General features: G+C 48.9%; 1 protein-coding gene across 4 annotated transcripts in view; it reads left to right on the plus strand.

Moving 5' to 3' along the window:
• The first annotated feature begins 4,096 nt into the window (after window positions 1-4,096).
• Window positions 4,097-14,574, plus strand: part of PTPRZ1 (protein tyrosine phosphatase receptor type Z1) — a 354,695-nt gene continuing 344,217 nt past the window's right edge. For 2 of the 4 annotated variants that reach the window (XM_073573382.1, XM_073573383.1), the window contains exon 1: window positions 4,114-4,364. In XM_073573382.1, the coding sequence (XP_073429483.1) occupies window positions 4,307-4,364 (58 nt within the window). In that variant the 5' untranslated portion in view covers window positions 4,114-4,306. Of the gene's footprint in view, window positions 4,365-14,574 lie in introns of all 4 variants that reach the window. The other 2 variants (XM_073573380.1, XM_073573381.1) reach the window with 2 other exon arrangements.

Below are 14,574 nucleotides of genomic sequence, written 5' to 3' on the forward strand. Positions count from 1 at the left end.
TAATCGGTCTCCCTCTTACCAAACTCTCCCCTCTCCAATCTGTCTTGAATGCTGCAGCCAGGATCATATTCCTCACCAATCGTTACACCGATGCCTCTACCTTGTGCCAGTCATTACACTGGCTACCCATCCACTCCAGAATTCAGTATAAACTTATTACCCTCACCCACAAAGCCCTCTGTAGCTCAGCACCACCCTACATCTCCTCCCTTGTTTCAGTATACCACCCTACCCGCGCCCTCCGTTCTGCTGATGACCTGAGGTTAGTATCCTCAATAGTCAGGACCTCCCACTCCCGTCTCCAAGACTTTACACGTGCCGCGCCAATTCTTTGGAATGCACTTCCCAGGTCAATACGATTAGTCCCCAATCCCCACAATTTTAAGCGTGCCCTGAAAACGCATTTATTCAGACTGGCCTATCGCCTCAACACATTAACCTAATCTATCCCTGTGTGGCACAGCCAAAAGTTTTACCACAACCAGATTTCCCGCATCATGTTCCCACATGCTTTATGCATCCATTTGCCCTCTGTCTGTACTGTTACACACTTAACATTATGGCTGGTCCATACAATCAGGGCAACTGTTACCACCCACCTTTCGTGTCTACCTCTTTCCTCATAGACTGTAAGCTTGCGAGCAGGACCCTCATTCCTCTTGGTATTTGTTATAATCTACTGTATGTGATTATTGTTATGCTGTAATGTCTATTGTCTGTACAAATCCCCTCTGAAATGTAAAGTGCTGCGGAATATGTCGGCGCTATAGAAATAAAATTTATTATTATTATTATTACTGTGTGGGGCAGGGCTGTGTGGTTACCGTGTGGGGCAGGGGAGGGCTGTGTGGTTACCGTGTGGGGCTGGGGCAGGGCTGTGTGGTTACCGTGTGGGGCAGAAGAGGGCTGTGTGGTTACTGTGTGGGGCAGGGGAGGGCTGTGTGGTTACCGTGTGGGGCAGGGGAGGGCTGTGTGGTTACTGTGTGGGGCTGGGGCAGGACTGTGTGGTTACCGTGTGGGGCTGGGGCAGGGCTGTGTGGTTACTGTGTGGGGCAGAAGAGGGCTGTGTGGTTACTGTGTGGGGCAGGGGAGGGCTGTATGGTTACTGTGTGGGGCAGGGCTTTGTGGTTACCGTGTGGGGCAGGGCTTTGTGGTTACCGTGTGGGGCAGGGGAGGGCTGTGTGGTTACTGTGTGGGGCTGGGGCAGGGCTGTGTGGTTATCGTGTGGGGCAGGGGAGGGCTGTGTGGTTACTGTGTGGGGCAGGGGAGGGCTGTGTGGTTACTGTGTGGGGCTGGGGCAGGACTGTGTGGTTACCATGTGGGGCAGAAGAGGGCTGTGTGGTTACTGTGTGGGGCAGGGGAGGGCTGTGTGGTTACCGTGTGGGGCAGGGGGGGGCTGTGTGGTTACTGTGTGGGGCTGGGGCAGGGATGTGTGGTTACCGTGTGGGGCAGAGGAGGGCTGTGTGGTTACCGTGTGGGGCAGGGGAGGGCTGTGTGGTTACTGTGTGGGGCTGGAACAGGGCTGTGTGGTTACCGTGTGGGGCAGAAGAGGGCTGTGTGGTTACTGTTTGGGGCAGGAGAAGGTTGTGTGGTTACCATGTGGGGCAGGGAAGGGCTGTGTGGTTACTGTGTGGGGCAGGGCTGTGTGGTTACCGTGTGGGGCAGGGGAGGGCTGTGTGGTGACTGTGTGGGACTAGGGCAGGGCTGTGTGGTTAACGTGTGGGGCAGAAGAGGGCTGTGTGGTTACTGTGTGGGGCAGGGGAGGGCTGTGTGGTTACCGTGTGGGGCTGGGGCAGGGATGTGTGGTTACCGTGTGGGGCAGAGGAGGGCTGTGTCATTACCGTGTTGGGCAGGGGAGGGCTGTGTGGTTACTGTGTGGGGCAGGGCTGTGTGGTTACCGTGTGGGGCAGGGGAGGGCTGTGTGGTTACTGTTTGGGGCAGGGGAAGGTTGTGTGGTTACCGTGTGGGGCAGGGGAGGGCTGTGTGGGGCAGGGCTGTGTGGTTACCATGTGGGGCAGGGGAGGGCTGTGTGGTTACTGTGTGGGACAGGGCTGTGTGGTTACCGTGTGGGGCAGGGGAGGGCTGTGTGGTTACTGTTTGGGGCAGGGGAAGGTTGTGTGGTTACCGTGTGGGGCAGGGGAGGGCTGTGTGGGGCAGGGCTGTGTGGTTACCGTCAGGGCTGTGGAGTCGGAGTCGGAGTCGTGGAGTCGGAGTCGGTGCTCATTTTGGTGGAGTCGGAGTTGGAGTCGGTATAAAATCGACCGACTTCGACTCCTAAAATATATAATAAATTGGGTACAGTAATTCAATGCAGCATGTGCTGAATATTTTTTCATAGGAGTTTGGGAAAGTTATGAAATGTCCTATAAATGGCTGTTATATTCCTGATCTAAGGCTACATTCACACACAGCGTTTTTCCTGTGTTTTTTGAGGATACGTTTTTCAGCTGCAAAAGCTGATCATCTTTTTAAAAAACTGCATCACCTGAAAGGTTTTTGAGCTCATAGATAATGTTTTCAATAGCAAAAGCAGATTAGAAATCTGCTCTATCTATCCATTTATCCATATCTGTCTATCCATATCGTATCTGTACCAAAAAGAATGAAAACCGGGTAGTACACCAATATATATTCTGTTCTATATAAATATCTTGATTATTGGATCATAAAAATGATTAAATGTCTGAGGTTCACATTGTACTACAATAAATTTTTCACTTAAATATAAGCAATATGTGTGGGAGTCGGAGTCGGAGTCGTGGAGTCGGAGTCGGAGTTGGAGTCAGAGTCGGTGTAAGGGAAATTGAGGAGTCGGAGTCGGAGGTTTGGCTTACCGACTCCACAGCCCTGGTTACCGTGTGGGGCAGGGGAGGGCTGTGTGGGGCAGGGCTGTGTGGCTACCGTGTGGGGCAGGGGAGGGCTGTGTGGTTACCGTGTGGGGCAGGGGAGGGCTGTGTGGTTACCGTGTGGGGCAGGGGAGGGCTGTGTGGTTACCGTGTGGGGCAGGGGAGGGCTGTGTGGTTACCGTGTGGGGCAGGGGAGAGCTGTGTGGTTACTGTGTGGGGCTGGGGCAGGGCTGTGTGGCTACCGTGTGGGGCAGGGGAGGGCTGTGTGGTTACCGTGTGGGGCAGGGGAGGGCTGTGTGGTTACCGTGTGGGGCAGGGGAGGGCTGTGTGGTTACCGTGTGGGGCAGGGCAGGGGAGGGCTGTGTGGTTACTGTGTGGGGCAGGGGAGGGCTGTGTGGTTACCGTGTGGGGCAGGGCAGGGGAGGGCTGTGTGGTTACTGTGTGGGGCAGGGGAGGGCTGTGTGGTTACCGTGTGGGGCAGGGGAGGGCTGTGTGGGGCAGGGCTGTGTGGCTACCGTGTGGGGCAGGGGAGGGCTGTGTGGTTACCGTGTGGGGCAGGGGAGGGCTGTGTGGTTACCGTGTGGGGCAGGGCAGGGGAGGGCTGTGTGGTTACCGTGTGGGGCAGGGCAGGGGAGGGCTGTGTGGTTACCGTGTGGGGCAGGGCAGGGGAGGGCTGTGTGGTTACTGTGTGGGGCAGGGGAGGGCTGTGTGGTTACCTGTTGTGGGGCAGGGCAGGGGTAGGAGAGGGGATGGGGCCAGGACAGAGGTGGCTCAGCAGGAGAGCACACTACTGGATGGAAGCACACTGTCAGGGGAGAGCACCAGCTCAGGAATGTGTCAGAACAGAGGAGGGAGGGGGCGGCGTTAACCCTTGCAGGGGTGTGTGTGACAGGTGTGAGTGGGGCTGAAGCATGCAGGTAGCCTGTGACCGTCCTGCCCAGCGACCTACGCTCTGTGTTACCCCGGTCTGCACCTGTCTCCTCTTCCTCTTTCCATCCCCAGGGGGTCAGCCGTGCTTCTGGGGGCTGCTAGCTTCTCACCACTGGCTTAGTGGGATCTGGAAGGAGACCATGTAACATTTCCCCGCACCTCAGCTACCCATCCCTGTGGGCTTTCGTGTAAGCCAGAAATGATTTAACCCTTCACGCCTCCGCTTCTCACTCTTCCACAGTGTGGCCCCCGTATCATTTCCCAAAAACCTGCTACAAGGGAGCTCTAGAGATGAGCCAATCGGGTGCAGGGGGTGTGACTTGTGCCTCGGTTAACCCCCTGTTCCCTGGCTGCGCTTTTGCCCTGCGAGGCAGTTTCCATTCGTTGTCTGTGATCCTGTGAGTGGGGAGCTGTGGAGTGGGAGCCGGCCATGACGCGCTGCTAGAGACGGCACCGGCACACGGGGATCCACATCAGCGCTCGGGATCTACGTTCTCCTGGCAGTCGGCGCTCCCCACACAGCCCCGGAGATGTTCCACGTCCGCTGCCTGCTGGCGTGTCTGCAGCTGCTGTCTGCCTGGCGAGTGGGTGAGTGATGCACCGTGCTAGAGCCGGGTGGCTGCGGGCACCGTGCTGCCTGTCAGGTGCAGTCACCCTGGGTCCTACATGACGGCTCCGCCCGGCCTGTGAGGAGGTCACAGGTGATCGCACTGACCTGTCACCAGGTGCCACGCTCCACATCACACTGCGTGATCCAGACATAATGGTCCTTCTCAGGGACCCTCTGCTCTGTCAGGAGGGGTTAGATGTGCTAGTAATGATCAATCTGTATGCGATCTCGGGGGACGCGTTTTACTATTCTGATTGGCCATTATCCTGTATTTTCGGGTCACCATATCTCTCTGTGAACCGGTCCACGCGGTGACAATAAAGCGTGTGCTAATCCCTGCTATTGAAACTGAAGCTTTCCCCTAATATATAGCTATTAGTGGAGATCGCCAGTGATGTTGGTCATAGACTATATGACGACTATATGCATACTTATATATTGGGGGAATAGCTGTAAATGGCTTTTTCCTCCAGTGATCTGGGTCATAGAAGACATCAGCTATTACATAGCCTTGTACATGGCTTTCCTTCGTACATATAGAGGTTCATCATAGGTACACGGTCCCTTTTTCCATCCCTGGCCGGCTTGGGGTTAAACAAGAGACGAGCATCCACAATGGATCCTGTGTACTGGACGCAGCGTATAGAGTAGAACCCAATTCATTCCTCGCTCCGTTGACTTTAATAGCAGAGATCTGAGCAGCGGATCGCCTCCCGCAATGTCTCCTGGATACAGCATGCTTATACCATTGATTTTCTTTTGTGAGCACAAACAGCCTCGCTCCCCCTCACTAGCCCAGGGGCGTCCGATGGTCTACAAGTGCGTTTCCCCCTCGCTGGTAGCTACGCCAGGGTGATTACCTGTGTGCATGTGCCACGGCGAATTCCGAAAAGCCGGAGCTAAATCAGGTAATGAAAGCTCCGTGCATTAAACCCATTCACTGAGCATTGTCTGCTGGCCAGATGGTGGCTGCACGGAGACGCCTGCTGCCCTCACGTACTAATATGTCAATTCACTCAAGTCGGCTTTGGAACAATATCTAGACGGAAGCCCAGGGGTATAACGAATCCGTAGAAATCATAATTATCCCATCACATCCTTAGTTCCAGCCAGATTTGCCTTTTTTAGCCAGATCACATTTTCAGCCTTTCCTATTCGGAGCTGATCTAATCTTCATCAGGACCCAGCGCTGCTCTTTATTCTGTGCCGGAATATGGAGACGAGGAGGCTTTGTAGCATCCAGTGTATGGCTATTCTCCTCCGCTGCATTGCTTGCCCTTTAATTATTCTTTCATTGGCATCATTTACCGGCCACAGACGGTCTGGGCTTTCTCATCCTGAGGATCATGTGTAGACAAAGAGCTGGAGAAGGCTTGTTTTGTTACCTAACGTACCCTACTGTCACACATGAAATGCACCACACCGTACGTGAAATGGTACGAAATGCTCAGCAGCACAAAGAAAAATCAGAGTACATAAGATCTGTTTTATGGACATCAAAACCTGAAAGCAAATCAGTGGGCAAAGATTGTAAATGGCAACCAATGAGGAGGTTCATCACATATAGCAAAATAAATTGGAATGTGCATTTTATTTTAAAGAGGTTGTCCACTACGTTAACATTGATGGCCTATCCTTAGGATAGGTCAACAATGTCGGTGGGGTTGCAACACTCCACCAATCAGCTGTTCTCGTTGCTGCTCAGTTACGGAAAGGCACAGCTGTATAGTGACCGCGGCTGGGTAGTGCGCCTCCGTCCCCTAATCAAGTCAATAGAGGGCGGATGTGCGGTATCTGGCCGCCGCCACTATTCGGTAGACGGAGCTGTGCTGTGCACCTCTGTTACTGGTCAGTTCCAGTAGCCCCTGACACAGAGAACAGTTGATCGCCAAGGCTGCCAGGCCAGGTGTCGCACCGCCACCGATCAGATATTGATGATCTATCCTAAGGATGGGCCATCAATGTTAAAGTAGTTGACATCCTCTTTAAAATAAAGCATATTGGACTGAACCCTCATATCTTTTCCATGTTTTATATTCTTTTACGGTGTTTGTAGAAGACCATATTTAGTAATGGGTTAAAAAATATTGCAGAAGAGAGAACATGAATTGTAATATTTTTATAGATTAACATTCTGTGCATTTTATGAAGTTTTGTACCATAGAGGCGATGTGCTGCCTACTGTGATATTTTGCACCTAAAACAGTGATGAACAGATCAGGTGAAGTTCACATTTGCCTGGTTTTCCTAGAATTTAATGTCTTTTCTTATGCTCTGGGGTTTCTACAAACCCCAAGATTAAAAATGAAAAAAAATCCACTCCTCACCATCACCAGTCGGGTTCTCGCCACATCTTCACCACTCATGCAAGTGCACCAAAGGCCACAGCATCATGACGTCGCATCATGCTCCGTGACCTTGCTGGCACCTGTGCAGAAACGGAAGTCCCGACCTATGGGGAGAGGCCTGGGGTTTTCAGCACGAGAATCAGTGATCAGAAGATTCAATGACAACTGGAAGGGTGACTGTGAGGAACAGAGTTCCATATTGGTGAGTGGGAGTATTTTTTTTTTGTTTTTTTACATTTGGTGGCTCTTTACAATTCAGAAACATGGGGGCTGATGGCATTTTGCTGAACCCGCACAGAAGAGAATTACAAATAATATGTATTTTGGTGAATGCAGATTTTTGTAAAATTTAGTTCCACTCTAATTCATTTGCTCTAACATAATTCACGCATTTCTAACCTGAAGGTCAATTTCATCAGGATCAACAGACCATCTAATGGGCATGGGAGGTTCTCAACTGTGCTCTCACAGATTGTGTTGGGCAACCTAATGATCAGGTGGTTGGAATTAAGTCTCCCGACACTTTTATTTGGCCGGGGAGGTAAGCCATTTTCAGAGGAGTATGGCAGCGGCTCTCTCACAGTCAATACAAGAATGCTCTGGAGAGCCAAGCATTCCTGTGTTTGGGGGGCAACAGGAGATATAGCTATCAGACGAACAAGATCACCCAACTAACAGCTATCTAATATGGCCTTGGAGCTAGAACCATTGAACATAGGCTCATGGTTGCTGGATTTACGGTGGGTAACATTTATTTCACTGCAGCCATATTGTTCATATACAATCGCTAGGTTTTACTAGTAGTGGTAATGGGTAGCAGCTTCTAACTTCCTATAGTGAAAACAAGTGTTTGGCTGAGCTGAATCTATATATATAATCGTCTTATGGTGTCTGTCTGTAACCGAAATCCTGCGTTGCTGATTGGTTGAGGCCTGGCGGCCGCGACCAATCATCGACAGGCGCAGTGAGCAGGCCTCAATTAGAAGGACGCACGCCACTGCTACCATCAGGAGATCAGCGGCGCTAGTCGCTGATTTCCCGACGGTTGCCACAGGTCATCTCCGGGCACACGGGCGTCAGCGGCGACGCAGCCGGGAGGTGACCGGCTAGCGGTACCCAGTGTCCAGAGGAGAGGAGACTCCTCCTGACCCTAGGTACCATAAACGTGTAAAAATAGAATTAAAGTAAAAAAAGTGATATACTCACCATCCGACGGCCCCCGGACTGTGTCCCTTCTCTCCACACTCACAGCATCTTCCGTTCCCAGTAATGCTTTGCGCCAAAGACCACTGAGGACATCGCGCTCTCGCGAGAGTGACGTCAGCAGCAGTCTTTGTCGCAAAGCATTACTGGGAACGGAAGATGTCGGGAGTGTGGAGAGAAGGGACACAGTCCGGGGACTGTCGGATGGTGAGTATATCACTTTTTTTATTTTACTCTCCCGCTGGCCATAGTCTAGAGTACTCAATGCTTTAAAATCGGGCCAGCAGCTAGTATTTATATATTTGGGAGTATCGGAAAGATAACGGTCTGCTCCCCACATCCCTTTAAAGTGTATGGTCATCTTAAAGAGGTCTTATGCCAGTGGATCCTTTCTTAAAATCTTCATTGCACAACATAAAACAAGAACACTTCACACTTATAATGTCCCCAATCGCCCAAGAGATGCAGCAAGAACATTGCAGGAATGGCACCTTTATGTTATAAAAGTGTGTAGAGTATTTGCTTTATGTCATGAAGCTATTAAGAAGGGGTCATCCGGTTGTGGACAACCAATTTGAGTGTTGCACCCATGATAGGATCATTAATATACTGCCATGGAAACTTGTCTTTATGGTGTGAAAGACAAATATATACCTAAAGTGAAGCTGTGATGTTAAGCAGGCAGTTGTATGTGCAGACAGCATTGGGTAGAACAGAAGAAACTGAGTAGATATCTGCATAGTTTTGCCGTAAACAGTCAAAATTAATATTTATGTATTTATTTCAGTCTTTAAAGAGGTTGTCAACTAATGGAGGACCCCCATAACTGCTAAAAATGCCCTTGATAAAATGAAGAAAACCCACATCCTCACCTTTCGAACCAGCGCCGTGCCAGCAATGTCAGCACTTTGAATCCAGGACAGTCACGTGACAACTGCTATCTGAGGCGCTTTAACAGTTAAGAGAGGGTGTCCAGTGGTGGACAACCCCTTTAACCTGTGGGTGGTCACACTCAGTGATTGACAGCTCTTCCCTTCAGTGTGCACAATGAAATACAGTATCTGCCATTAATACAAGGCGTTGTCCAACCACTTTAAAGCCCACTAAGAAAGGTGTAAACTAATAAAAGGAGTAATTCTCACTTTATCAATCCCCAGCCAATTCCATTCTAATCCTTTTCAGGTCCCACTGGTCTCTGTGCTTCGTGCTCGGTCTGTATGGACATAAGACTACTACAGACCCAAGAATTACAGGGACCAGAGAGGCACAAGGGTAGTAAGGTGGGAATTAGTTACACCATTGTGAGGTTGTTATTTGTTAATTACCCTTTAAGCTGATACCACCTACCATCTGTAAGATTTGGAGGGTCCCCTCCTCTTAAATTTAGATTGTCACGTGTTACTAAGGATTTATGAAGTTGTCTAACTTTGGCTAGGTATTCCGGCATGTACCATTTACGGCCGAGTGATAATATGTACTGTGGTATGCTTATCTGATGCTATGCATACAATTTATTAGTACTGATAAGCTGCGAAATGATTGCATACATTATTTATGTTTGGGAATTGTTCCTGTTAGTTGACACTGGAGTAATGGTATATCCATTGCAGAGCATGCCCATGTCTCTTAGTACATGGTGATCAGAAATGTCAGCTCCAGGCACTACATTGTGAGTAGGATATCATTTGATTGGTCTGGGAATTGATCTGTGGTTGAAGTTCAATAGGAGCACAAAATCCCTGACTAGATACTGGCATGGACCTTATTAAAAAAGTTAATTTCCCACTTTTAGGGCTCAGCCAGATTGCCGTATGAATCGGACTGAGATTGGAAAGCGGTGCACGGACTGGCCAGCGGCTCTCCTTGATACATGAAGCTTGACAGCTTCATGTGTTTCAATGCAGCTGTCACGCTCGAGTCGCAAGAGCCACCAGTCAGTCTGTGCACTGCGTTCCATTCGCGGCACAATGTATACGGCCGTCTGACTATACCCATAGTCACCCTGGGAGGGATTGAATTGGATATTTGTATCTAAAAGAGGCATTGCCAAACATGGTGGCCACTGCGCCAGGAGGTCCATACTGATTGTGGCCACAAAAGAAGAAGAATCTTGATTAGCACACACTGCGCCTTGGCTTGCACCTTGGCCTGCATCCTGTGTCGCACACATACCATGCTTTGACTTGCATTCTGCTTAGCACACACACTGCTTTGGCTTGCATCCTGTGTAGCACACACACTGCGCCTGTTGAATTCTGGCTAGAAAGTCAGTAGTTCCTCAGACTATGAAGTCAATAGTGCCGACAACAGCAGTCCCGGTGTCTTTTTCCAATGGGATACTGTGGACAGCAATGCCCCGTCTTCTGGCGGCAGCGGTCATTCTCCGGCATCTTCCGCTGAGCCCCTAGTCCATATGCTGCAGTGGCTCACAATGGTGTGGGCCACAGTCCTGTACGAGCCCAACGTGGCTTGGCCACTATACAGCTCTGGCAAAAATTAAGAGACCACTGCAAAATTTTCAGTTTGTCTGATTTTTCTCTTTATAGGTGTATTAATGTAAATTGCTCTTTTATTCTATAAACTACTGACAACATGTCTCTGAATTTCCAAGCACTAAGTTTTGTATTTGTTTTCAGAAAATAAGAAATGGTCAAAATAGCAACAACAAAAAAAAAATGCAGTGCTTGCAGACGTCAAATAATGCTAAGAAAGCAAGTTCATAATCATTTAGAAACAACAATACTAATGTTTTAACTCAGGAAGAGTTCAGAAATCAATATTTTGTGGAATAGCCATGATTTTTAATCACAGCTTTCATGCGTCTTGGCATGCTTTCTACCAGTCTTTCACACTGCTTTTGGGTGACCTTATGCCACTCCTGGTACAAAAATTTAAGCAGTTCTTCCTTGTTTGATGGCTTGTAACTATCCATTTTCCTCTTGATTACATACCAGAGATTTTCAATGGGGTTCAGGTGAGCAGATTGGGCTGGCTATGACAGGGATTTGATGTGGTGGTCCTTCATACACACATTGACCTACAGTTGTGGCCAAAAGTATTGACACCCCTGCGATTCTTATCTTTATTTAATTTGTCTTAAATGAAAAAACACAAAAGAGAATGAAGCAAAAAGCAAAACATTGATCATTTCACACAAAACTCCAAAAATGGGCCAGACAAAAGTATTGGCACCCTCAGCCTAATAATTGGTTGCACAACCTTTAGCCAAAATAACTGTGACCAACCGCTTCCGGTAACCATCAATGAGTTTCTTACAATGCTCTGCTGGAATTTTAGACCATTCTTCTTTGGCAAACTGCTTCAGGTCCCTGATATTTGAAGGGTGCCTTCTCCAAACTGCCATTTTTAGATCTCTCCACAGGTGTTCTATGGGATTCAGGTCTGGACTCATTGCTGGCCACCTTAGAAGTCTCCAGTGCTTTCTCTCAAATCATTTTCTAGTGCTTTTTGAAGTGTGTTTTGGGTCATTGTCCTGCTGGAAGACCCATGACCTCTGAGGGAGACCCAGCTTTCTCACACTGGGCCCTACATTATGCTGCAAAATTTGTTGGTAGTCTTCTGACTACATAATGCCATGCACACGGTCAAGCAGTCCAGTGCCAGAGGCAGCAAAGCAACCCCAAAACATCAGGGAACCTCCGCCATGTTTGACTGTAGGGACCGTGTTCTTTTCTTTGAATGCCTCTTTTTTTCTCCTGTAAACTCTATGTTGATGCCTTTGCCCAAAAAGCTCTACTTTTGTCTCATCTGACCAGAGAACATTCTTCCAAAACGTTTTAGGCTTTTTCAGGTAAGTTTTGGCAAACTCCAGCCTGGCTTTTTTATGTCTCGGAGTAAGAAGTGGGGTCTTCCTGGGTCTCCTACCATCCAGTCCCTTTTCATTCAGACGCCGACAGATAGTACGGGTTGACACTGTTGTACCCTCGGACTGCAGGGCAGCTTGAACTTGTTTGGATGTTAGTCGAGGTTCTTTATCCAACATCCGCACAATCTTGTTTTGAAATCTCTTGTCAATTTTTCTTTTCCGTCCACATCTAGGGAGGTTAGCCACAGTGCCATGGGCTTTAAACTTCTTGATGACACTGCGCACGGTAGACACAGGAACATTCAGGTCTTTGGAGATGGACTTGTAGCCTTGAGATTGCTCATGCTTCCTCACAATTTGGTTTCTCAAGTCCTCAGACAGTTTTTTGGTCTTCTTTCTTTTCTCCATGCTCAATGTGGTACACACAAGGACACAGGACAGACATTGAGTCAACTTTAATCCATGTCAACTGGCTGCAAGTGTGATTTAGTTATTGCCAACACCTGTTAGGTGCCACAGGTAAGTTACAGGTGCTGTTAATTACACAAATTAGAGAAGCATCACATGATTTTTCAAACAGTGCCAATACTTTTGTCCACCCTCATTTTTATGTTTGGTGTGGAATTATGTCCAATTTGGCTTTAGGACAATTCTTTTTGTGTTTTTTCATTTAAGACAAATTAAATGAAGATAATACCAAAGAATTTGTGTTGCACTCATTTTCAGGATGAAACCGAGTATTATCTGACAGAATTGCAGGGGTGTCAAAACTTTTGGCCACAACTGTAGCTGTGTGGCATGGCACATTGTCCTGCTGGAAAAAACAGTCCTCTGAGTTGGGGAACATTGCCTGAGCAGAAGGAATCAACTGTTTTTCCAGGATAACCTTGTATGCGGCTTGATTCATACATGCTTCGCAAAGATTAACCTGCCCAATTCCAGCCTTGCTGAAGCATCACCGATCCTCCACTAAATTTCACAGTGGGTGCAAGACACTGTGGCTTGTACGTCTCTCCAGGTCTCCGTCTAACCATTAGATGACCAGGTGTTGGGCAAAGCTGAAAATTAGACTCATCAGAGAAGATTTCCTTACTTCAGTCCTCTATGGTCCAATCCTTATGGTCTTTGGCAAACTTCAGCCTGGCTCTCCTTCTCATTGATGAAAGGCTTTTTCTAGCTTTGCATGACTTGAGTCCTGCCTCCAGGAGCATGTTACGAACTGTTGTTGCTGTGCACTTCACCCCAGCTACCATTTGCCATTCCTTTTGTAGGTCACTAGATGTCATCCTGCGATTGCTGAGTGACATGACGGTCATTCCGGTCAGTGGAGAGTCTCTTTCGCTCTCTGCTGGTCTGTAGCTTTGTTGTCCTCAATGTCTGCTGCTTGACCTTGTTGTAATGGACTGCCATCTTTAAAAGTTTAAGGATGGAGGCAAAATGACTCTCACTGTATCCCTCTGCTAGTAAAGCCAGAATTGAGCCCTTCTTTTCCTCACTCAAGACTTTTCTTTTCAACTCCTTTGGCATAGTTATTTTTTCATTCAAATTAATTTTGGGCTATTCCTAGCACTTGTTTGGCCATCCAGCTTATCGTATTGCAAGAGGATTGTGAAGACCACAACAGTGTTATTTATACTTTCCCTCATTAAATAAGAAAGTTTGGTTCAGGTGAACACCTAAACAGAAGCACATTAAGTAGAATGAGGTGTACTTTGGCTGGAATTCAACTGACACTGGATGGAATGGCTGTCAGATAGGTAGAGATGGTGATTTTTAGAAAACTGTGCAGTGGTCTCTTAATTTCCGCCAGAGCTGTACACTGGCAAAGTCAGGGCGCAAGTGTCTGTCCCGTACCCGGTCACTCTTATGTGGCACGTGCACTGTACTCATGGATATGGAGCATACGGTGTCTTATTCTCTGGTAGTCACCGGGCACACACTACACGTCTCTCGCTCTCTAGTCCCCACGGCAGGAGAGGGCAGACGCTAGCCTGCACGGTGCTGGTGCTTCCAGGACGGAGCACTCCTCTCTCTGGCTGCTGCTGAACAAGCGTCTTCCCTGAGCGAAGCAGTCCCTCTCTCTTGATTGCTGTAGCACGCCCGGCTTCTCTTCTGGCAGCGGTCCCTCTGCAACGGTGGGGCCCTGCTGCAGTGCCAGTACTCAGTGGGGAGGGGAAGCAGAGCGCGCTGCTCACCTGACTGCATGCTGCCCTCGGTTTGCGCCAAACTCCGCTGCTGCGTGTGCTTTTCCCTCTTATCCCCCACCCCCTAGGTCAGGAGGAAGGTCCACCTTGCTAAAGCTTCCCCAGGTAACAGGGGATGCAGCCTCAATAATTCCAGCCCCGGCAAGCAGGTGCCCGCAGTCTGGTCGTTCCCCTTACACATCCTGCTTAGCACACACACTGCGCCTTGGCTTGCATCCTGCTTAGCACACACACCGTGCCTTGGCTTGCATCCTCCTTAGCACCAGAGCCGGACTGGCCATCTGGCAAGTCTGGCAAATGCCAGAAGAGCCTGTCTGGTTGTGTTGTTAACAGAATCGGTGGTCTCAAGACACCCATACTGTTAAGAGTTATGATGATGCACAAAGTCGCTGGCTCAGTCACTTACCCCAGCGGACCACGGATACCATTAGAATTATTGGTCTTGTAGTAAATTTTGGTAATATTGGTAATATATCCACATCTGGTGTTTGGGGTCAGTGACCTCATGGGCCTGTGTAATTTCAAATGCCAGGGATGAATTTCAGTTCCAGTCCGTACCTGCTTAGCGCACACCATGCTTTGGCTTGCATCCTGCCTAGTGTACACA

Source organism: Dendrobates tinctorius, unplaced genomic scaffold (assembly GCF_039654945.1).
Source record: "Dendrobates tinctorius isolate UK_male_01 unplaced genomic scaffold, ASM3965494v1 ptg000035l, whole genome shotgun sequence".
NCBI lineage: Eukaryota > Metazoa > Chordata > Amphibia > Anura > Dendrobatidae > Dendrobates > Dendrobates tinctorius.